We start from the raw sequence: 24,662 nt of genomic DNA, 5'->3' as shown, positions 1-24,662 counted from the left end.
ATGTCCCAAGTTCAGTGCAGAGCCCGACGCAAGACTCAGTTCTACGACCCTGGGATCATGATTTGAGCCAAAATCAAGAGTCAGACACTCAACCAACCAAGCCACCCAAGAGGCCCCCCATCTGTATACATTTAATTTATTATTATTATTTTCTTTTGAGTTTATGTATTTTGAAAGAGAGAGAACTTGTGTGCGAGCAAGCAGGGGAGGGGGAGAGAGAATTCCAAGCAGGCTCTTTGCTGTTAGCACAGAGCTGGACGTGAAGTTCGAACCTGCAAATCATGAGATCATGACCTGAGTTGAAACCAAGAGCCGGGTGCTCAATCAACTGAGCCACCCAGATGCCCCTAATTTTCATCTTCCTGTCTTACACCTTCTTTTTTCCTAGGAGCTTTATATGTTGTTTAGTATTCCTCTGCCCATAATCTCTGCTCCTAGGTATCCACAAGACTGCAGTTTCCCTGTGGTTTTCACAGTGCTGCAGTACCTGCTGCTGCCTTTCATGGCTTCCAACCTGAGATTCAAAATATGCTGCCATTACCGCTTGAGCTCCAAGTTAGTCAATGTACCGAAACCAGTCCTTCAGGCAGCCGCAGACAGAAGAGAGAATATTTTACTCTTTTCCTTCCCTCCTCAGGTAGGGAACTGAGAATTGGGCTGTTTCATCCCAACCACACAGGAGAGGGTGGTGCAAAGGCAAGCAAACATGCCACAAAATCTCCTACCGTTTTGAGTGTGACTTTTTTTTGTTGTTTTTTGTTTTTTTTTAGATTTTATTTTTATGTATTCTCTAGACCTAACATGGGTCTCAAACTTAAAACCCTGAGATCAAGAGTCCTATACTCTACCTACTGAGCTAGGCAGGTGTCTCAAGTGTGGCTTCTTGATTGAGTGTTCTCTTGTTTGCTGCAGATCTTCATCTTGTTTCCAGAGTTCCCATAAAGCAATTTTAGTCTGTATTTGTTTTCATAATGTTTCCTTGGGGAAACAGGGCCTGGAGCTTCATGGCCTTCCATTTTACTGATGTCACGTCACATTCAGTGGCCACTTTTGAATGCCCTGATTACCCAAAGTTTCTCATCGGCTTTTTCTCTGTGTTGGCACTTTATCTGCCTGAACCAGAATCATTTCTCTAGGGATCAGCAGGGCAAATTCATTTGCCTTACCATGGTTAAAGGAACCTTACTGAATGAGATATGTGTTCACACAGAATAGGCCATGTGATTCCACTTGAAACCCCTTGTCCAGGTTAGTATTAAGGTTTCAGAAATTATCCGGAAACAAAGTAAATATTATGGAAGTCAATGATAACAATTAGAACACTGTCTTTAATATAGTGTCAAGGTCTATACTATAGCATATATGGTTCTCCTGAGCCAACATACTGTTTACCACCTCCATATCTTTGCTTTGTCTACCAGTCCCACTACTTTTTGTTCTTTACACAATTAAATGTTAGAACAACGAGTGCTGGGGAATCATTTCTTGTACGAAGCCTTCCTTGACACTCTTTGTCCAATTCTCCAAAGATTTCATGCAGTAAGTAATTTCTTAGCCGGTCATGCTTTAATGGTTTTGTAAATAATACTTTAGGAAATCCAGAATTCTAATTTGTTAATATGTCATTTTTTATGTACTTCATATTAAGACAACGATAATCTTATCTTATCTTGTTACAGGCCATTTTAAAAGAATATAAAATAATATACTTCCTTGGATGTTTAAGAATATTTGAAATGCATGTTTTCAATCTTGTTGCTGAAGAATTTTGTGTGCAGCTTACTAGAAAATAAGCTAGGGGCGCCTGGATGGCTTAGTTGGTTAAGTGTCTGACTCTTGGTTTCGGTTCACGTCATGATCTCACAGTTCATGAGTTCAAGCTCCACAGCAGAGCCTGCTTCAGATCCTCTGTCCCCCTTTCTCTCTGCTCCTCCCCTGCATGTGTTCTCTCAAGAATAAAATAAAACATTTATTAAAAATATCAAGTGTCCTAGGGGCGCCTGGGTGGCTTAGTCGGTTAAGCACCAAACTTCTGCTCAGGTCATGATCTCAAGGTTTGTGGGTTCGAGCCCTGCATCGGGCTCTGTGCTGACAGCTTAGAGCCTGGAGCTTGGTTCAGATTCTGTGTCTCCCTCTCTCTGTACCTCCCCTGTTCACGCTCTGTCTCTTTCTCAAAAATAAACGTTAAAAAAAAATTTAAAATACCAAGTGCCCTTAAAAAAAAAAAAAAAAAGGCTAGAAAACAAGTCCTAGCCATTGGATCTTTATTCATCTGACTGCCTGTTCCCCTGTAAAAATGTGCTGGAACAGCCATTGCAGGGGCCCCTGGGTGGCTCAGTTGGTTAAGTGTCCAAGTTTAGCTCCAGTCATCATTTCATGGTTCTTGTGTTCAAGCCCCGTGTCGGGCTCTGTGCTGATAGTCTGCTTGGAATTCTCTCCCCCTCTTTCTGCCCCTGTCTAACTTGCACTTTATCTCTCTCAAAATAAGTGAACTTTAAAAAGAAAAAAACAGCCAGTATAATTCTTTATCCATGGTTTTGGATGTGATTGGCAATAAATAACTTCTAAAACAACTTATTTTCCCATGACAGGAATCAAATGTGATAAAAATTTTTTTCACAAAACCCATAGAAGTCAAAAGGAAACAACAGTGACTCTACCTAGAGCTTTGGATTTTAGTCATGTTTGACAGTGTTCAGTGAGAGGTCATACCTCACCGAGCCCTCTGTCCACATATGACCGTTACTAGTTCATGTTACTTTTTACATGTATGGTTCCGTGCTAACCCCAGGTGGGCTGTTTTGGAGCTTGTTGGCAGGGTATGTATGCAGTGTGTGAGGCTGAACCACAGGTGAAATGACAGCCTAGAGTGTGGGGGTGTGTGGGGCTAAAGGTGTAAACACAACAGATGGAGCACTAAGTTCTCCAGAACGTTAAGAACTGTCCATTACAGTCAAAATACGGTATTGAGCAGAGAGCAAAGTAATAGAAGAAAGACTGAAAATCTAAAACTTACTTTCTCAGATTTTGGGGAATTAAGAAATATCTCACAAGTACAGGCAGGAAAAACAGGGTGGGCCCCCATACCTGGTCCAAGATGAGCCCAGCAGCGGTTAATCACACCTACCACTCAACTGCTTGTTGTGTTTCTAGTGTAACCTGGTCAGGTCTTCAAGTACATAGCTCTTCAAAATATAGGGATAAAAAACATGTTTCCCCCCATGTCTGATACAGGAGCCTTTGAATTTCCCATAACTAATCACAGATTCAACAAATTTGGTTTTTGGTTTTATTTATTTTTTTAACATGATCAGGTTTTTTTTTGTTTTTAATGTTTATTTATTTATTTTTGAGAAGGGAGTGTGCAAGAATGAGTAGGGGAAGGGCAGAGAGAGATGGAGAATCCGAAGCAGGCTCCAGACTCCGAGCCGTTAGTGCAGAGCCTGATGTGGGGGTTCTAACTCATGAACTGTGAGATCATGAACTGAGCCAAAGCCGGATGCTTAACTGAGTGAGCCACCCAGATGCAGGTGCCCCTCAACAAGTATATTTTTGAGGCATACTATTTGTCAGGCATTCTCCCCAGAAGCTGGGGACGCAGAAGTGAATCAAATGTTTGTGGGGGAATACAAAAGAATACAAACCAAAGAAGTGGGGGAATGGGGTCGGGGAGACAGATAAGCAAATGCATACATGTTTGGTGCTTTAAAATGCAGTGAGAAAAAACAAGCAGTGTCAGGACAGAAAGTGGTCTTTGGGAGGTGGTGCTGTTTCCAGTTAGGTTGGTCGGGGAAGGCCTCTTTGCTAGGGTGCCATTGATCAGAAGCCTGATGATAGTGATAGAGCAAACCGTGTTGGATATATGTAGGCCTACTTTTGCTACTTTCACAAGATTTTTTTTTTTATTCTGAAAGTAAATACTTACTATAGAAAAAATTTAGAAAATGAAGATGAACCAAAAAACTTTTATTATATCTCCTCTTAGAACCATTAATATTTTGATACATCTTGCTTTGTAAATATTTGTTGTCATTGACTTTGTTGCTGTTTCCAGGAAAGCTGGTCATTTGTTTCTCAGCTCTATTTTACTTAATGTGAACACTGCATTTAGTTAAAATTTGCAAGAGGAAACACTGTAATTCTGAGATAAGGGCAACAGTTTTGAATTCCATAGAATAATGAGGCTGAAGGAAATTTTTCTGACCTAATTTTATAAAAACACATTTATGGGTTTGTTTTTTTTTCCAGTTTTTAGAATTTTGACCAAGCATTAATTAGATTTATAGTTGGTAGAAATTTCAGGCAAGAATTTATAATAGTATTTATTTTTTGTGTTTCTGTCCTTTTGATTTTTTTTTTTTTTGTCCTTTTGATTTTAAAGTTTACTTATTCCTTAGATGTAAGAAGAACCTTGACCTTGTGTGGATCTTATTTCCATATTTTATGTATTTTCTTCCTTCTGACCTTTACCCTTTGTTCTAGGCAAAGAAGAGTAAAACCAAAATGCCGTCTTTGGTAAAGAAGTGGCAGAGTATCCAGCGTGAGTTAGATGAAGAGGAGAACTCTAGTTCCAGTGAAGAGGACCGGGAATCAACTGCACAGAAGCGAATCGAAGAGTGGAAACAGCAGCAGCTGGTCAGGTAAACAAAAGCCCCCAGATGAGTGGGTTATGGTGGTGGTTTTAAAGCAGCAGTCATATTCTTTAAATCACAATCCTTAATTTTTGATATATTTTACAAACCTTTATCTAAAAGTTTATAAGTCATAATGATTATTTCCCTGTGAGAATTATGATCTACCCTTTTTCAAAATTATAGATATCAAGAGTTTAAAATTTTTTTTAATGTTTATTTTTGAGAGAGAAAGACCATATGAGTGGGGGAGGGGCCAAGAGTGAGGGGAGACACAGAATCCAAAGGAGGTTCCAGCCTCTAAGCTGTCAGCACAGAGCCAGACCCAGGGCTCAAACCCACAAACTGTGAGATCATGACATGAGCTGAAGCCGGGCACTTAACCGACTGAGCTATCCAGGCATCCCAGAGATAACAGTTTTAATACTTTATCCTACTGATTGTTTCTCTTAAGCAAAAAGACTGTCTTTAACATACCTGTCTTAGCATACCAGGAAAAATACCTGTCCCACTTATCATGTAGATCCAATAGACCCTTTCATAAATTTTTTTTGAAATTATTTTACAGGGGCACCTGGTGGCCCAGTCGGTTAGGCATCTTGATTCTTGATTTCAGCTCAGGTCATGATTTCACGGTTCATGGGATAGAGCCCCACGTTGGGCTCTGTACTGATAGGGCCTACTTGGGATTCTCTCTTTCTCTCTCTGCTCTCTCCCCCTCTCATACTTTCATGCATGCCCTTTCTCTCTCAAAATAAATAAACATTTAAAAAATTATTTTGCAAATAATTTACAGAAGTTAAAGGGAGGGGGAGGGGGTGTGCCTGGCTGGCTAGTCAGTAGAGAATACAACTCTTAATCTTGGGGTTGTGTTCAAGCCCCACTTTTATTATTTTTTTAATATTTTATTTATTTTTTAGAGAGACAGAATGGGAGTGGGGGAGGGGCAGAGAGAGAGGGAGACACAGAATCCACAGCAGGCTCCAGGCTCCGAGCTGTCAGCACAAGAGCCTGATGTGGGGCTTGAAATCTTGAACCGTGAGGTCATGACCTGAGCCCAAGTCGGACGCTTAACCGACTGAGCCACACAGGCGCCCCTGTTCAAGCCCTGCTTTGAGTGTATAGCTTACTTAAAAAAAAATTTTAAAAGGGGAGGGGAGAAAACTTCATTAGAGATTTTTCTAAGAATTTAAGCATAGCTAACTCAAATTTTTTTCTTTATTTTCTTGGTTTTAAAGGTGTCCAGACTAAAATGAGTAACATTCTTTGGATGCAACTAATTGTTTAGTTGTTACAACATAACCTGGAAGATACTCATCTCATAAATAGTGCTGCCATATTTCAGATTCATCTTTGATAGGTTCTAGCTTATCATTGCTTCTGGTTCTTAACATTTGCAACATTCATAAATGTAATACTTAACGAAACCATTTGGAAGAGGATAGCCATCTTTTGTTTCCTAATTGAAGGCATTTTTAGTTTTAGATATATAAACACCAATTAGAATGGTCACTGTAAGAGGTTTTTTGTTCCTAAAATATCTATTTCTGCAGTCATTATATACCTGCTTTCAGCATTTGTCTACTTATAAACCCTCTGAAATGAATTTTAGCATACAGCATCATAAAACCTTAAGGATTCCTGTCGTGTCATTTTAGGGAAATGACATAATCCTGGTTCTTTTTGTTTGTTTGGTTTTTGTTAATATTTATTTTTGAGAGAGAGAGAGCATGAGCAGGGGAGGAACAGAGAGGGAGGGAGACACAGAATCCGAAGCAGGCTCCAGGCTCTGAGCTGTCAGCACACAGCCTGATGTGGGACTTGAACTCACAAATCCTGAGATCATGACCTGAGCTGAAGTCAGGTGCTTAACTGACTGAGCCATCCAGGCACCCCAGTCCTGATTCTTGTTACAAAATAATTGGGTGGTGGTGTTCCTTTCTAATGAGAAAATTATACTTCTTTTTTTGTTAGAGATACACTGTTCACACATGAATTTCAAATTTGAGAAAATTCATCTAGGATGTGGTCCTCTTCATACCCATAGTCTGAAATGTTACTTACCCAATAAGTTTTACCATCATAATTATTAGAATGTACAGTGCCACTGTCTGTTTGCTTTTATCCTTTGGTTTGTTTAATACTTGCAAAGCAAAGCAGGGGCACCTGGCTGGCTCAGTCGGTAGAGCATGCAACTCTTGATCTCGGGGTCACGAATTCAAGCCCCACTTGGGGCATAGAGCTTACTTATAAATAGTAATAGTATGGGGGAGGGGGGGCGTACTATGAATGAAGATGTTGCCTCCAGACTCTTTTACTTCCTTGAAAGGTTACATGCTTTTGGGGGGCAACACAATAAGAAAGCTGGGGATGCTGTTACTGACAATTTGTGCTTTTGCCTCATCCTTGTAGGTGATTCTGTTACTTGGGTTTTCTTATTATTTTAGTCTTTTTGGTATTGCTGGAAATTGAGTAATGATTAATTCCTAACAATGATGAAATAGGAAACTATTTCAAAATGATAGGTGGGGAATCACAAAAGATACTGTATTTAGATTATTTTAGATTTATAGAGATTTATAAAATGGATCCAATGCACCCATTCTGGTAATTATAGTGTCTGAGTTTAACGTATTTTGAAGATGATTGAATAAGCTATGAGATAGCAATGCTTACAAATAGTTAGAACTGTTCGAAAGAGAATTTCAAAAACATTATATCCAAAGGTCTTTGATAGTAAGTTGAAGGTTAAAATATATCTTTCCTAAAGAATTGTAACTCCTTGGGGCTAAGAAAAACTTTCACAAGAATTGTTGTATTCCTTCAATGTGACTTTAATGGTTACTGGAGATAGATAAAACTAAGCATGCACTCACGTATCCATAAAACTGTAGAGAGAGTATATCTTTGGTTAACCCATCAGAATTAAGAAATTTGATGAAGAATATGCTGGTACTTAGCTGAGAAACTGTTCTTTAAAACTTTATTTTTGAGAGAGAGAATGAGTGTGAGTGGGGGAGGGGCAGAGAAAGAGGGGAAGGAGACTCTGGAGACATCAGTGCAGAGGCTCGATCTCAGTTCTTGACCTCCTGACCTGAGCCATAATCCAGAGCTGGATGCTTAACTGACTGAGCCACCCAGGCACTCACTCCTGAGAAACTTTTGAAGCATTGTAATGAACGTAGTTGTGATGGGTCAGATTTTCAGTGTTAGGCAGTGGCTTTTGTTAGGAAATAAACAGTTTCATATTTTTTCTTTCCAGTGAATAATCTGTATGTTGTTTTCACAGTGGCATGGCAGAGAGAAACGCTAATTTTGAAGCGCTTCCTGAGGATTGGCGAGCAAGACTGAAGAGAAGGAAAATGGCTCCAAACACATAGTTTGGGGTGGGGTGGGGGTGCTTTTTTTATAGGTTGTTTTTGTTTGTTTTTTTGTGCATTCAGTTCAGAGTCTTAACCAGTTTTACTGTCGTCAGTAAACAAAATGTTATGAGGGAGAGCATATAAATTTCCTGGGCAAAAGCATAGACATACAAAGTTTTCACATTTGTGAAATGTAATTTTTCTGTTTTGCTGAAGGGTGAGGTGAGGTTGACTGAATGCTTTGACATGGCTGCCTTTATTTTCACACTGGCAAACTCAGCGTATTAGGTACATTAACCTCTGATTGGGAACATGTGGTTCATGAGTATAATACCTCAGTGGAGGACTCACTGACAAAAAGTGAAGGATTTTCCTGTCTAGTAGAGGCTCATTTAGTTCCTAGTGTGGCTCTCTCTCATTAACTTCTACTCCAGAACAAGTGCAATTAAGAAGGCAGCTCTGTATTCTGTTTTGCTTAACTGGGATTATCGGAATCTCTGACGTCTTCTTCTAGCCTGCCACCCCTGAAGTGCTGAGGTATATTGAGGTGTTTACCTTGTGCTGACAGATGGCCACACTCTTTAGAGGATTCTCACAGATTCTAGAACTGATAGCTCAGTCATTTCACACACTAGTGGCATATTTAAATCTCAATACAGGCAGCAGCAGGTGTTCATATCTTTAATTTTGAGGACTTCCCCCCTCACATGTGTGGCAGTAAATGTAACAAGAGCCACTGTATGTATTAATGTGTCTCCATTGTCTTAACCTTGTTCCAAAATTCACCTCCCTTTTATGTGAATGTACTCTCCATAAAATTCCAGTATTTAAAAAGCAGTTTACTGTTCTGTACTTTCTATTGTATCACAATCAGGTAAAAGTCACTTTAAACTGAAGAAAAGGCAAATTGTGTTTTAAAGCTGTTTGTATTTCTCCAGTTTCTGACCTTGTAAATTTGTATATATGCACTAATAAAGCTTTTTTTATACTTCTGATTGGTTATCCTTGCTCTTCCAAGCCTGTTATATCATGATTGTACAATCAAGACTTTGTAAGTCCAGTCATACTTGTCTTTTATCAAATACAGCATAACGCATGTGTAAACACTGAAGAGAACAGCTCTTGGGAAAAAGAGCAGCAGGATCTTGAGTCATTTGTGGGTGGGAGAGCTGTGGGGAGGGTGAGAAAACAGGCTTCTAGCACCAGAAGGTACTCTGTGACTTAAATTTTGGAGCTTGTATACTATAATATTAGCTAACGTTTGACCTAAAATCCTGGAAATGATGTAATGTGGTTAACATTTTAAGATTGCTTTATTCCCTCTGACTATAAAAGTAACCTCTACTTTGGTTATATTCCTATAAAATTAACCAAAGACAACAGTTAATAGTTTGATTTTTATTCCAGTACATTTATATGCATAGGAGTTTTACCTACTGGGTGTCCTGTATATCAGTGTGTTTTATTTACAATTAATGCAAGTGTTGGGGTGACATTTTGTATATAAACTTTTTCTTATAATTTTACTAGAGCAAATTTCTAGAAAAGCTACCAACTAGCAAAGCTTTTAACTCCCTAGCAGTTCTCTAGACGTGTAGGAGTTGTTGCAGAGCACCAGTACGTTTGTCATTACCTTAACAGAATGGAGCACTTTCCAAAGTCAGATAATTCCATGGTCAAAATGTGTGGTTTCAGTTTTGCAATTTTTCAATTCTAGCTATGGGCTGCTGAGACTATAAGGTCAAAGAAAAGGGGAATCCGCTCCATCTGAGCAACACTTACCAGTTACCTAAACCTAAGGAATGGCAAAGAAGTCTGGAATTACTCTTGAGGCCTGCTAACTGATACTGTATTCACCGGTCTAATTTTGGTGCCCCAGAAGCGGGGCTGCAACTGAAAGGAGGAATCAGTGTGAAGAGCTGGAGGCTGGCCAGTCTTCCACCTTTTCTAGGTTCCTCCCTCATACCCTGGAGGCGGGGCCTCGCTCCCCGGAAGCGTCCGGCCACCCTGCTCTCCTACTTCCGCTCCGTCGTTGCTAGGCTACCGGGGCCCTAGCAGCAGAAAGCCGCGGCAGGCGAGTGCTGCAAGCGTGTTCTCTGGGCGCTGAGCGTTTCGGCCGCTGTCCCTGCAGTGAGGTGGCCTTCCGCCTGGCTTAGGCTCCTTTGTCCGGGACGGGCCGGGGAGCGGAGGCGATCGCACCCTTCCCCTGCCTTTCTAGGAAATCTCCACGCCCCCGCCCCTATTCTTCGGGAAACTGCCCCTCACCTCCTTCTCCAGCACCAGAAAGCCCTGAACCCCTGGGTCCCGTTTTCGCGGGCCCACACTGCGGGCCCCTGACCTTTCTTCTCTACCCCGAGGCGACTCCGTCGCATCCCTCTACCCCCCACCCCCCATTCGCAATTCTTTCACTTTCCTGTTGCGTCCTGGTGGTGGGCATCTCCCTCCTCGGAGAGGGAAGCATGGGACCAGCACGGGTCCAGGCGCCTCCGGAGGCAGAGGCTGGAAGACAAACCGCCCTCCCTAGTTCCTCAGGTGTGCCTCCGAGCCTCAGAGTGGGAACCAGTAGCCAGGTGCTTGTATGTGTGAGAAGCTGGGTTGGCAGGGAAGAGGGAGCGATGCGGCAGGGTTTCCTAAAATTCGCGTGAGAGCCGCGCAGGTGGAGGAGGGTGGGGGAGGATATCGGCAGTTTTTTTCAGTTGTCCTGTTCTGGTGTTTTAGCTTCTGTGTAATCAGCTGCCCTTTTGGAAATCGGGCGGGGGTTGTGGCTGGACGCCGGTGTCACTGACTTGTCTTCAGCATAGAATGCAGAAGTAACATGTTCCCAGCACTGGAAACAGAGGTAAAGCAGGAGGTTGGTACACTCCCCTCTCCAGGAACTCCACAGAAATCCAGTACTTCTATATCAGAAGGTATATTCTGGTGGCACCTTTTTCCGGCAGGAGATCTTGATCCCCAAGATAGAATAATTTGCATGAATGTCTTTCACTCGGTTTGTTTACGGAATCCTTGGGTATACTGTCCTTTGCAACAAATACTTCTTGTGTGCCTTTTGTTAAGAGTTCAGTATTACTTGAAAGGACTTTCGTGATTGAGATGACTTTTCCTTTCACAGTCTCTTCCTGATCCCTATGAAGACTTTATGTACCATCATCTTCAATACTATGGCTACTTTAAAGGTAATATCTCATTCTTACCTAGCATCACCTTTTCTGCCTTCATGGAGTAAATGGTTTGATTAACTGGAAGAGTTGCACTTGGATGAACTAATGGCGAATTTTTCTAGCACTATAAGGGAAAGGTGAAGGGAAGTGAAAAGTACTTCCTTTCTCCATTGCTGTGCTGCTGTGTGTCACCTCTTTTGAGTGTGTATATAAGAGTCTGTCTATCCTTGGGCCAATACCACCACCCTTTCTTAATTATACCATATGGCATTTAAATAGTCTTGATAATCTGGAAAGACATGGCCTGCATCTTGTCCACAAGTCTCTTGGCTGTTCTTACCTTTTCCATTGTATTGAATCTGTAGATCAAATTTCAGAAGAAGTGAGAATTTTCTAATACTGGTTCTGCAATCTATGAATATACTCTGTTTCCTCGTCTACATAGGTGTTGTTTAATGTCTCCCAATAAAGATTTGTAAATTCGTCATGGGACTTTGTATCGTTAGGCTACCATAAATGGTATCTTTTTAAATTTTGATTCTCTTTGTTCCTAGTATCTAGAAATAAAATTAAGTTTCATTATTGATTTTATTTCTATCAACCTTGTTAAACTTTCTTATTAACTGTTTCATTTTTAAAGTGATAATTTGTGGGGCACCTGGGTGGCTCAGTTGGTTAAGTGTCCGACTTCGGCTCAGGTTACGATCTCACAGTTCGTGGGTTTGAGCCCCACATCGGGCTCTTTGCTGACAGCTTGAAGCCTGGAGCCTGTCCCTCTCTTCTGTGTCTCCCTCTCTTTCTGCCCCTCCCCTGCGCGCACTCTCTCTCTCTCAAAAATGAATAAACGTTTAAAAAATAATAATAAAGTGGTAATTTGTTGAAAACAATTTCCAGTTAGCCAGATTCAAGAGCCCTCAAGACAAAGCAGCTTTGGGCACCTTTCTCTTTCCACTGTACCATGCTGCTTCTCAAGTCTCTCCTCACTGTAAAATGGAGAAAATGATGCTTAGCTCACGTAAATTGGAATATGAAAGCTTTTTGGAAAATAGGACATGTTCATTGTAAAAGCCTGCCGTGGGTGATGGGTGGTGACAGAAGTAGTGGCGGGTTTGGTAGTGGTCGTGGTTTTGGTATTAACCTAGATGTTACAGGTGATGAACTAGCCTTCCAGCACCTTTGTTTAATTGTCTATTCATAGGTCACAGAGGTAGTTTACCAACCTCAGCTACACACCAGCATGTTTGGAAGAATAATCCTCGATACCTGTTGAGCGGCTCTTTTGGAGAAAGACAGGGTATGGTACCAGACCCTCTGCAAAAGGAGAAGCTTCTGTGTGAGTAATAATCAGTGTCTGTGAACCCCAGAATTCAGTTGCCTTGAGCAACTCCTTCAGGTATTGAGGAGAATATGGCCTAACTCGAGAGAAGCCAGAGAAGCAGCCTCGACCACCGTTTCCTGACATCACTCAAAAATGTTCTATCTAGATCCACTTTGGAGTATAGGTTTTAAATTAAAATACTATACCTTCTGGATTATCTTTTTCTTCAAATTGTTGGAAAATTTGTTAAGACTCTTTGGTCAAGAGGAGCACATTGATTTTTACACAGATTTGATGGATGTATTTGTTAAGGCAGTTTGCATAATAGTGGTGGAAACCAGGGGACTCCTGGGTGGATCAGCCAGTTGAACCTTCCAACTTTATTTCGGGTCATGATCTCACAGTTCATGGGTTCAAGCCCCACGTCAGGCTCTGTGCTGACAGCTCAGAGCCTGGAGCCTGCTTCAGATTTTCTGTCTCCCTCTCTCTCTGCCCCTCTCCCACTCATGGTCTCTCTCTCTCTCTCTCTCTCTCTCTCTCTTTCAAAAATAAACATTAGAAAAAATAAAAAAAAAAAAAGAATGGTGGAAACCAATTTCAGCTAGCTTAAGCAAAAAATAAGTTTTCACAAGGATTTTATAGGTTCCTTCTGGAATCTAAGGGCAGGTGTGCAGTTGAATTTCTCCCTCAATACATATGCAACCAAAAGTCAATTCACTTTTCTTTTCCCCATATCCTCCCCTGATCCCAGTTTAAGCTGCCGTCATTTCTCATTATTGAAACAGCCCCAGTACTTGGTCTCCTGAATTCTTCTCTTGTTTCATGCTAACCCCTTCCAGTCTGTTTTCCACACAGCATTATTCTTTTTTATATGCAAATCTGATTGTGCCCTTTTTCTAGTTAAAACCTGTGAATGACATGACTCAAAAGCCATAAAATACTGTGAAGAAAGCAAAATAACAAACTGAAAAAGAAAAAGTTTGCGACAAATATGTCAAAGGATTACAGTCCTTAACATAACAGGCTCTTACAAATCAATATGTAAAAGATGACCAGACAGGAAAATGGGCAAAGACAACCAAAGCAGAAAAAGACATGAGCAAGCCTTTCCTAAAAACAAATACAGTCGACAGGCTTATGGAAAGATGCTCGATTTCACGTCCGATTAAAGATACAAATCAAAATGTCAAGGTGCCGTTTTTTTAATTATGGGATTTGGGAAAAAAAGCTTTTTTTAATGACACCTAGTATATATAGGTCAGGGTATGGGGGAACACTCCTCCACTGCTGTCAGGGATGTGAACAGGTAGACTATTTTAGGAAGGCAATTTGACACTACCTGGGAAATTTAGTACAGTGCACGACCCTTGACGCAGCAATTCTGTTTTAAAATCTATGTCTGCGCACATCCCAGTGCCCTGAAGGCTCTTCCATTCTGTGTCCCAGGGCTCCTGACAGGGAGTTAGAAAGGCAGGGGTTGAGCGAAGGAGACTCATCTGGGTGGGATGGCTTAGGAGCCAGCTGATTGCCCCACACCCTTCAGTTTCCTCCTGCCCCATTTAACTGACACTCAAGATAACATTCATAAGAAATGATTGCCAGGCTCAATAGAATAAAAAACATGAATGCAAAATCAGCTGGTAGAGGCAACAGTGTGAATGAGGTTTAGAGTGTGATTGATAATAGGATGTGCCCGGGAACCTGTGGGTGGACTTATAGAAGTCTCCTCCTACGATAAGTTCATCTCAGCCTTACTGCTTCTGTCCACTTTGTTCACAGTAAGGGGTAGTCCTCACAGGACAATGCAGCTGTAAATGCATGATCCTTATAGTAAATTGAGAATCTCAGTGGTATTAAGGAAAAATGATCTTTAGAGCAACCAGACTCCAGACTTTTTTTCCTGTTTTGGTCGTTGAAGTAAAGATCTTTTTGCATCATCTTTGTAGCAAAGTATTTTTATGCTGTTGGTTTTTTAACCAGAAAAGAACAAAGAGAAAAAGGAATGGGTTACAATACAATCTGCTTATTTAAAAAAAGAAGAAAAAATAATAAAGAAGGGCACCTAGGTGGCTCAGTCAGTTACAGTTAAGTGGTCCAACTTTGGCTCAGGTCATGATCTCATGGCTCGTGAATTGGTGCCCTACATCGGGCTCTATGCTGACAGCTTAGAGCCTGGAGCCTGCTTTGGATTCTGTGTCTTTCTCTCTGCCCCTCCCTCACTCATTCTCTGTCTGTCTCTCTCTTTCACTCTCTCTCTCTCTCAAAAATAAATAAGCATTAAAGAAAGTAAATGAATAAAACAAAAGAAAAGGAATATATGTGTAAAGTTGCAAATTCAAATGGCAGAAAAAAAGGAAAACTAAAAGCCCTCCGTGCCCTACTCCTGATAAAGTCATTATTGTCTTAATTCTTTTCATATATCCTCATGTATCTGTGTATTCTTGTCTTTTTAATTACTCACAGGAGATACTATACACAATACTATAATACTATAACTTTGATATTTTTTTTTCCGTTTAATAATACACCTTACAGAGCTTTTTCAAATGAGCACACACACAATTTTTTACCTCATCTTTTTTTTTTTTTAACGTTTATTCATTTTTTGAGAGACAGAAAGAGAGCATGAGTGAAAGAGGGGCAGAGAGAGAGGGAAACACAGAATTCCAAGCAGGTTCCAGGCTCTGAGCTGTCAGCACAGAGCCTGACATGGGGTTTGAACTCACAAACCACGACCTGAGCCAAAGTTGGACGCTTAACCGACTGAGCCACTCAGGCACCCCTACCTCATCTTTTTTAAGGGCACCTACAGTATTCCACCTGATTAATATGTCATAATTATTTTAACTTCCCTTTTGATGTTTTCGTTGTTTCCACATTTTTGTTATTTGAACATTGCTTCAGTAAGCGTCTTAGTATGTGTAGTTTTTTTCTTTTTAAGTTTATTTATTTATTTTGAGAGAGAGAGCGAGCAGGGGAGGGGCAGAGAGAGAAGGAAAGAGAGAGAATCCCAAGCAGGCTCCACACCATCAGCACGGAGCCCGACATGGGGCTTGAACCTACGAGGCATGAGTTCATGACCTGAGCCAAACCAAAAGTTGGGCATTTAACCGACTGAGCTACCCAGGCGTCCCTGTATGTGTATCTTGATGAATTTTTGTGAGAAAATATATAAAGTAAATTCTTAGCAGTGGGATTGCTGGATCAATGGTTCTGTATTTTAAATGTTACTAGATAAACTGCCAAACTGCTTTCCAGAAAGTTTGTACCGATTTGCCCACTTGCCAGCAGGTTCTGAGAGTACCTGTTTACTTAACACCTGTGCCAGAATGAATGTGAAAACACATAAATGCTTTTTGTGTCTGTTAGGTAAAAAAGTGGTATTTCCTTGTCATAGTGGTTTACATTTCTTGATGTAAAGCTGAGCAGCTTTACCATCTTTCCAAATGTTTATGATCCCCCCTCCCCTCATTAAACTAGGGAAAAAATTAAGAGACAGAAAAAACAGGGCCCTGAAATTAAAAAGAAAAAATTTTAGAGAAAGAAAAGAAACAAAGAAGGAAAAATGGGGCCCTAAATGGGGGTGGAGGATGGAAAGGGATAGGGAAAGAGGGAAGAAAAAAGAAAGTCACAGATCCCTAGGACAAACCATGCCTCCTTCTTCCTCTTTCTAGGTCCCACCTGTATATCTTCACCTGTGCATAGACAGATAGAAGCTGTGAGCAGAGGTATTCCATGTCCTTCCAGACCCGAAAACTCATGCTGCTGCTTTACAGAAATACATCTTCACTCCCTGCTCTCCCCTCCAGATCTGGCACTCACCACACCCAGGGGCTTTTGGCCTTTCCTTCCCCCTCTCCTTGCCTTTCTTTGCCTTCTTCCTCTCATTTCTCTTCTTTTTCTCCGTCCTGGGAGCCTCTTTTCCTCCTTTCTTTCTCATTCTTTTTCCCAAGAGCTCATCTTTCTCTCCTGCCCCTGCTCGCTCCTCTTCGTTAGTTTCTGTGTCCTCTCAACCATTGTATTTTGAATTTGAAAGTTAATTTGTAGATTATTTCTACAAATTAGTTAATAGTTATTAGTGTTGTTAATAAAGTCTTACGTACTTTTCTCTAAAACGCTAACGGATGAAATGCAGTTTCCTCTTTTGCCTCTCTCTAAGCAAAAATAATATGACATAATTTGATTTAAAAAACAAAAAAGTTTCTTCTAACTTACTCTAAACCTTTACATTTAAATATTTAATAGACTGTGTAGAATTTTAATAATGTAGAATTTTAACTTTGCATAATGTCAATGCTGTCGTCTTGGACTAAATCTCCTTCTTGAAGGAGACACCTGTCTTAGGATTGTGCACCTGTGCTCATATTTTAATACAGTGCTTCAAGTTACTTGGTTGTCACATTTGATCTGTAAAGTCACCAAGGAGAAAAGGAAAGCTGTTCACTCATTCCCTTTCTCTCTGCAGATTCTCTTATGCTTAGTTCACCACTTCTTAAGAGCAGGCAGCTTCTTCATGATGAATTTGGTGAAGTCAGCCCATGTCTTCGAGAACCCCGAGATCTCTTTACCTTCTTCTCTAGCAGTGGGCCTCTGCAGGCTCCGAGGTGGCCAATAGAATGTGAGGTCATCAAGGAAAACCTTCATCATATTGGTAATGTGACTTCTGTGTCGCGGTGCTGTCCTGACAGACATTATTATGAGAACCTATTAAGTCCAGCATACTGAAGTACAAGGCAGGACAGATTCAACATCTGTTAGCTCATCCTGAAATGATTAAGCCCTGGGAAACTGATATACACTGGTCAAAGTAAAAGTTACACTAATGTGTAAGCTCAAATGCTTCAGGGTTTATTGGAATGGAGGGATACCTTTCTAGAGGCCGAAATATATCAGTACTTACATCTGCCTCAGTATTAATATGCTTGAGTTTTAGGAATTGTATTTTTTTTTTGACTCAAAATCACATGATGTAACATTTTTTTTTTTTTTTTTACTTTTTTTAACTATTAGAATTTATTTTTTAAATGTTTTATATGTCATCTTTAGATATTTTCTATTATGATCTTTTTATTTGTTTATTTTATTTCATTTTATTATTATTATTTTTTAATTTACATCCAAGTTAGTTAGCATATAGTACAACAATGATTTCAGGAGTAGATTCCTTAGTGCCCCTTACCCATTTAGCCCATCCCTCCTCCCAGAATCCCTCCAGTGACCTCCTGTTTGTTCTCCATATTTAAGAGTCTCTTAGGTTTTTGTGCCCCTCCCTGTTGTTGTATTATTTTTGTTTCCCTTCCCTTATGTTCATCTGTTTTGTCTCTTAAAGTCCTCATATGAGTGAAGTCATATGATATTTGTCTTTCTCTGACTAATTTCACGTAGCATAATACCCTCCAGTTCCATCCTCATAGTTGCAAATGGCAAGATTTCATTCTTTTTGATTGCCGAGGAATATTCCATTGTATATATATACCACATCTTCTTTATCCATTCGTCCATTGATGGACATTTGGGCTCTTTCCATACTTTGGCTATTGTTGATAGTGCTGCTATAAACATGGGGGTGCATGTGCCCCTTTGAAACAGCGTACCTGTATCCCTTGGATAAATACCTAGTAGTGCAATTGCTGGGTCGTAGAGTAGTTCTATTTTTAATTTTTTGAGGAACCTCCATACTGTTTTCCAGAGTGGCTCCACCAGCTTGCATTCCCACCAGCAATGCAAAAGAGATCCTCTTTCTCCGCACCCTCGCCAACATCTGTTGTTGCCTGAGTTGTTCATGTTAGCCTTCTGACAGGTGTGAGGTGATATCTCATTGTGGTTTGATTTGTATTTCCCTGATGATGAATGATGTTGAGCATTTTGTCTTGTGTCAGTTGGCTATCTGGATGTCTTCTTTGGAGAAGTGTCTATTCATGTGTTTTGTCCATTTCTTCACTGGATTCTTTGTTTTTTGGGTGTTGAGTTTGATAAGTTCTTTATAGATTTTGGATACTAACCCTTTATCTGATAGGTCATTTGCAAATATCTTCTCCCATTCCATCGGTTGCCTTTTATTTTTGCTGATTGTTTCTTTTGCTGTGCAGAAGCTTTTTTATTTTGATGAGGTCCCAATAGTTCATTTTTGCTTTTGTTTCCCTTGCCTCTGGAGACATGTTGAGTAAGAAGTTGCTGAGGCCGAGGTCAAAGAGGTTTTTGCCTGCTTTCTCCTCAAGGATTTTGATGGCTTCCTGTCTTACATTGAGGTCTTTCATCCATTTTGAGTTTATTTTTGTGTGTGGTGTAAGAAAGTGGTCCAGGTTCATTCTTCTGCATGTCACTGTCCAGTTTTCCCAGCACCACTTGCTGAAGAGACTGTCTTTATTCCATCAGATATTCTTTCCTGCTTTGTCAAAGATTAGTTGGCCATACGTTTGTGGGTCCATTTCTGGGTTCTCTATTCCGTTCCATTGATCTGAGTGTCTGTTTTTGTGCCATAGGAGTTGTATTTTTACTAGCCTTGGTATAGCTGATGAACACTATACATACCAGAACATAGTTTTTACTGTTGTTTTGTTGTTGTTGTTGTTGTTAGATTTTTTTGTTTTTTTTTTAAGTAGGCTTAAACCCACTGTGCAGCCCAGTGCAGGGTTTGAACTCACGATCCTGAAGATCAAGACCTGAGTTGAGATCAAGAGTCAGACAGACACTTAGCTGACCGAGCCACACAAGCGCCCCAGTTTTGGCTGTTTTGGTTTTTTTAGAGAGAAAGAGAGGTAGGGTGCAAGTGAGAGAGGGGCAGAGAGACAGAGAATCCCAGGAGGGGCAGAGAAAGAGAGGGAGAGAGAGAAAAAGAAGCAGGGCTCATGCTCGCCTGAAGCAGGGCTTGTGCTCACACGAAGTGGGACTAGAGCTCACCTGATGTGGGAATCAAACTCATGAACCCCGAGATCGTGACCTGAGCCAAAAGTCAGATGTGTGACCATTAAGCCACACAGGTGTCCCAGTTTTGACTGTTTTTAATTGCATTTTGAGTTTATTGGAGTGTTTTTGTGGAAATGGTGGAGACTAGTTTTGTGAGATTGCTGGTCATACGTTTGAGCTCTTGGTGCAGATACAATCTTCAGCATTCATTATGTGAGGGTTTCAGAAGTGGGTTGCATTGAAGTGGAGACTTTTCTAATGGCTGGGATACCTACGTCTATCAAACATTATGTCTCTGCTTTAGACTGCTAGATAAACAACTGGATGTTTCTTATTCTCACACTTCCCTCTTATAATATTCATTCAATATATATTTAATAAGCATCTGCCATCTGCTAAGTGCAGTGCTTGGTGTTACAGATATAATGATAAACAAATGGAGACACCGAGAGTTCACATACTGGTGGGGTTGTTGAAGATACAACCAGGCAATTGCTTAGAGTTTAGTCCCTCTGGGAACGCTTAACACCAGCCTGGAAGATTAGGGAGGGTTTCTCAGAGGAGACGACACATATACTGAGATCTGAAGGATGATAAGTTACAAGTAAGCCACCTGAGAAGGTCAAAGAAAATATTCTAGTTAGAGGACATAGAGGAAGAGCATGGCATGTTTGAGCAACCATGGAGCATTGAGCATGAAAGACAGGAGATAAAGCTGAAAATAGAGGGAACTTCTCAGTGTCTTAACTGGGCACAGGATTCTGCTCTTAAGGTGTTTGGAAATGGAGGGTGAATTTTGAGTTCGTATAATAGCTGAGAAGTCCTAAGATCAATTTTTAGATAAAAGTCTAAGTTGATGTGGCTGAACAATAGGATTTTGCTTTTCTCTGTATAAAATAAGCAGAGAAAATTCCTGTGAGGATTTTGGATGCAGTTCCAAGAGGGGGAAAAGGTGGGAAACTGGAATTAAATAACCACGTTATTGCAGTGGTAATCCACAAAAGCACTAGATTTTTATTTATTTTTTTAAGTACTATGCCCAACGTGGAGCTTGAATCCAGAATCCCAAGATCAAGAGTTGCACCCCAGCACTAGATATTTTAAAAGGCAATTCTTTTTAATTTCAAGGAAATTTGATAACAAGCACCTTATTGTTTAAACCAAATTGACACCCTCATCATTTCCCATCTCTTTAAAGATAAGAAATTAGCATTGTTTTTTTAAATTTTTTTTAATGTTTTATTTTATTTTTGAAAGAGAGACAGAGCACAAGTGGGGGAGGGGTACAGAGAAAGGGAGACACAGAATCTGAAGCAGGCTCCAGGCTCCGAGCTATCAGCAAGAGCCCGACTCGGGGCTCAAACTCACGAACCGTGAAATCATGTCCCTGAGCTGAAGTCAGACACTCAACTGACTGAGCCACCCAAGTGGCCCAAGCATTGTTTTTTAATGAGTTGCATCTTTATTATTTATTTTGTCTTTATTTTTTTATATTTAGTCAGTCAGAAGATAATATTAGAAGCAGTAAAGAACTGCAGGGTTTTTTTTTCATGTTTAGTTTTGAGAGAGCACGCATGTGAGTTGAGGAAGGGCAGAGAGAGAGGAAGACAGAGGATCTGAAGGAGGTTCTGTGCTGTCAACCCAGAGCCCAGTGTGGGGCTTGAAATCATGAACCCTGAGATCATGACCTGAGCCAAAGTCAGATGCTTAACTGACTGAGCCACCCAGGTTCCCTAAGAACAGAAGTTTTAAGCACAGATTTTGGAGTGATTCCAATGAGGTTCTAGGCCCAGATCTGCCACTTACTAGCTGTATGACCTTGAGCTCATTTTTTTTTTTTCATTCAAATTTATTTAAACTGAAAAAAAAAAAAACAAAAAACTGGTTACCCATTTCTCCTGTCTACCTCTGGCAACCACCAATGAGCTTATTTCTTTGGTTTTGTTGTTTGTTTTGTTTTTTAAATCCAATATGTAAGAGAGATCACACAGTATTTGTCTTTCTCTGTCTGACTTATTTCACTTACCACAATGTCCTCAAGGTCTGTACATGTTGCAAATGACAAGATTTCATTCCTTTTTTATGGATGAATAATATGTCATTGTGTATTTGTACCACAATTTCTTTGTCCATTCATTCATCAATGAACACTTAGGTTATTTCCATATCTTGGCTATTATAAATAATGCTGCAGTGAACATGGGGGTACCCTTATGTTTTTGAGTTAGTATTTTCATTTTCTTTGGATAAATACCCAGAAGTAGAATTGCTGGATCATATGGTAGTTTTATTTTACAATTTTTTTTAAGTTTTTTTTTTTTTTTTAAGACAGCGAGAGAGAGCACAAGGAAGAACAAGTGGGGCGGGGGGCAGAGACTGAGGGAGAGAGAGAATCCCAAGCAGGTCCCGCATTGCCAGTGCAGAGCCCTACACAGGGCTCAAACTCAAGAACCATGAGATCATGACCTGAGCCAAAATCAAGAGTCAGATGCTTAACCGACTGAGCCACCCCTATTTTATAATTTTTTTGAGGAACCTCCATACCATTTTCCATAGTGGCTGTACCAATTTACATGCCCTGCCAACAATAGGGTTCTCTTTGCTCCACATCCTCACTAACATTTGTTATTTCTAGTCTTTTTGATGATAGCCATTCTAACTGGTATGAGGTGATTTTCATTGTAGTTTTGATTTGCATTTCCCTAATGATTATGATGTAGAGCATTTTTTCATGGCTCTGTTGGCCATCTGTATGTCTTCTTTGGAAAAATGTCTATTCAGATCCTCTGCCCATTTTTTAATTGGAATGCTTATTTGTTTGCTATGAAGGTGTATGAATCCTTTATATATTTTGGATAGTAGCCTCTTATCAGATATATTATTTGCAAATATTTTTTCCCATTCACTGGATTGCCTTTTCATTTTGTTAATGATTTCCTTTGCTGCACAGAAACTTTTTAATTTGATGCAGTCCCACTTGTTTATTTTTGCTTTTGCTGCTTTTGCTTTTAGTGTCAGATTTAAAAAATAATCACTAGGGGGCACCTGGCTGGCTCAGTCAGTAGAGCATGTGACTCTTGATCTTAGGGTTGTGAGTTCAACCCCACATTGGGCATGGAGCCTACCTAAAAAACATCATCACCAAGACCAATGCCCAGCAGCTTACTGCCTATGTTTTCTTCTAGGAGTTTTATGGTTTCAGGTCTTAAATTCAAGTCTTTAATCCATTTTGAGTTTAATTTTTTGTATGGTGTCAGACAGTGTTCCAGTTTCATTCTTTTGCATGTGACTGTCCAGTTTTCCCAACACCCTTTATTGAAGAGACTGTCCTTCCTCATCATATATTCTTGGCTCCTTTGTCATCAATTAATGGACCATGTATATGTGGATTTACTTCTGGGCTGTCTATTCTGTTCCATTGATATATGTGTCTGATTTTATGCTAATACCATACTGTTTTAACTACTGTAGCTTTATAATATAGTTTGAAATCAGGGAGCATGAAGTCTCTATCTAGCTTTGTTCTTCTCTCACGATTGCTCTGGCTACTCAGGGTCTTTATGGTTCCATAGAACTTTTAGGATTCTTTGGTCTATTTCTGTGAAAAAATGCCATTAGAATTTTTATAGTGACTGCATTGAATCTGTATATTGATTTGGGTAGTATGGACATTTAAAAATATTCTTCAAATACGTGAGCATGAATATCTTCTAATGTATTTGTGTCTTCTATTTCTTTCATTAATGTCTTATAGTTTTGAATATACAGGTCTTTCACCTCCTTAGTTAAATTTATTCCTAGGTATTTTATTCTTTTTGATACAGTTGTAAATGGGATTGTTTTCTTAATTTCTTTCTGATAGTTCATTACTAGTGTATAAACATGCAACATGTTTTTGTATTGATTGTAGTGATTTTGTATTCTGTATATTTACTGAATTTATTTATTAGTTCTAGCAGTTTTTTGATGAAGCTTTTACTATTTGGGGGAGTTTTTGAGAGAGAGAGAGGGGCATATGAAGAGGGAGAGAGAGAATCTTAAGCAGGCTCCACACCCAGCACAGAGCTCAACGCAGGGCTCAGTCTCACGACCCTGGGATCATGACCTGAACCAAAATCAAGAGTGGGACGCTTAACCAACTAAGCCACCCAGGTGCCCCTTTAGTGTTTTTTATGTACAGTATCATGTCATCTGCAAATAGTAACAGTTTGACAGTTTTACTTTCCTTTCCAATTTGGATGCCTTTTATTTATTTATTTTTCCTTGCCTGATTACTTCAGCAAGAACTTTCAGTACTATGTTGAGGAAAAATGACGAGTCAGCATCTTTGCCTTTGCCTGATCTTAGAAGAAAGGCTTTCAACTTTTCACATTTGAGTATGGTTTTAGCTGTGGACTTGTCATATATGGCCTTTATTATGTTGAGGCTCCCTCTATACCCACTGTGTTGAGTTTTTATCATAAATGGATGTTGAATTTAGCCAGATGGTTTTTCTGCATCCGCCAAGATGATTGATGATTGTTATCCTTCATTTTGTTAATGTGGTGTATCACATTATCTAATTTGCTGATGTTGAACCATCCTTGCATCCCTGGAATAAATCCCACTTGATCAATGTATATGATCCTTTTAACGTATTATTGAATTTCATTTGTGTCTTTATATGCTGTTGGCTTTCATCAATGGCTACTGTAGTTAAAATGATACTGAGAGTTGCCCAAGTCACATACGAGAAATCTTTTAGAATTGAGTGTTACTGAAAAAGCTTTGTTTCTTCTGAAATAGTTGATATACTTGTTCCTCTATGGTAATATAAATTATGTAGCTGATCATATTTTCCTGCCTTTAAAAAGAACTTTTGGGCACCTGGCTGGCTTAGTCAGTAGAGTACATGACTCTTGATCTCAGTGTTGTAAATTTGAGCCCCGTGTTGGGTGTAGAGATTACTTAAAAATACAATCTTAAAAATAATTGCCAAAGAGAAAGAAGCTCAGGGCCAAATTTTGAAGAGTTGTTAGAGCAACTATAGATCAACTATATTGACCTTTCTGGCTTATTTTTAAGTCTTCTATTTAAAGTTTATATTTTGGGGCGCCTGGGTGGCTCAGTCGGTTAAGTAGCCGACTTTGGCTCAGGTCATGATCTCACAGACTGTGAGTTCGAGCCCCGCGTCAGGCTCTGTGCTGACAGCTCAGAGCCTGGAGCCTGTTTCAGATTCTGTGTCTCCCTCTTTCTGACCCTCCCTCGTTCATGCTCTGTCTCTCTCTGTATCAAAAATAAATAA

The 24,662-nt window shown here is 40.0% G+C and overlaps 2 protein-coding genes across 9 annotated transcripts in view; both read left to right on the top strand.

Annotated features, from left to right (window-relative positions):
* The window catches only part of FNBP4 (formin binding protein 4), a 44,314-nt gene extending 35,326 nt beyond the window's left edge, over positions 1–8,988 (top strand). For all 3 annotated transcript variants that reach the window (XM_042904291.1, XM_042904290.1, XM_042904292.1), the window contains exons 16-17: positions 4,483–4,640; positions 7,921–8,988. In XM_042904291.1, coding sequence (XP_042760225.1) covers positions 4,483–4,640; positions 7,921–8,011 — 249 coding nt within the window. In that variant the 3' untranslated portion in view covers positions 8,012–8,988. The remainder of the gene's footprint in view (positions 1–4,482; positions 4,641–7,920) is intronic.
* A 1,063-nt stretch (positions 8,989–10,051) lies between these two features.
* Positions 10,052–24,662, top strand: part of AGBL2 (AGBL carboxypeptidase 2) — a 45,681-nt gene continuing 31,070 nt past the window's right edge. For 3 of the 6 annotated variants that reach the window (XM_042906278.1, XM_042906283.1, XM_042906282.1), the window contains exons 1-6: positions 10,052–10,525; positions 10,712–10,844; positions 11,106–11,169; positions 12,353–12,487; positions 16,147–16,200; positions 16,938–17,123. In XM_042906278.1, coding sequence (XP_042762212.1) covers positions 10,809–10,844; positions 11,106–11,169; positions 12,353–12,487; positions 16,147–16,200; positions 16,938–17,123 — 475 coding nt within the window. In that variant the 5' untranslated portion in view covers positions 10,052–10,525; positions 10,712–10,808. Of the gene's footprint in view, positions 10,564–10,711; positions 10,845–11,105; positions 11,170–12,352; positions 12,488–16,146; positions 16,201–16,937; positions 17,124–24,662 lie in introns of all 6 variants that reach the window. The other 3 variants (XM_042906280.1, XM_042906279.1, XM_042906281.1) reach the window with 3 other exon arrangements.

Source organism: Panthera leo, chromosome D1, assembly GCF_018350215.1.
Source record: "Panthera leo isolate Ple1 chromosome D1, P.leo_Ple1_pat1.1, whole genome shotgun sequence".
NCBI lineage: Eukaryota > Metazoa > Chordata > Mammalia > Carnivora > Felidae > Panthera > Panthera leo.
This window is presented reverse-complemented; position numbering and strand designations above follow the sequence as displayed.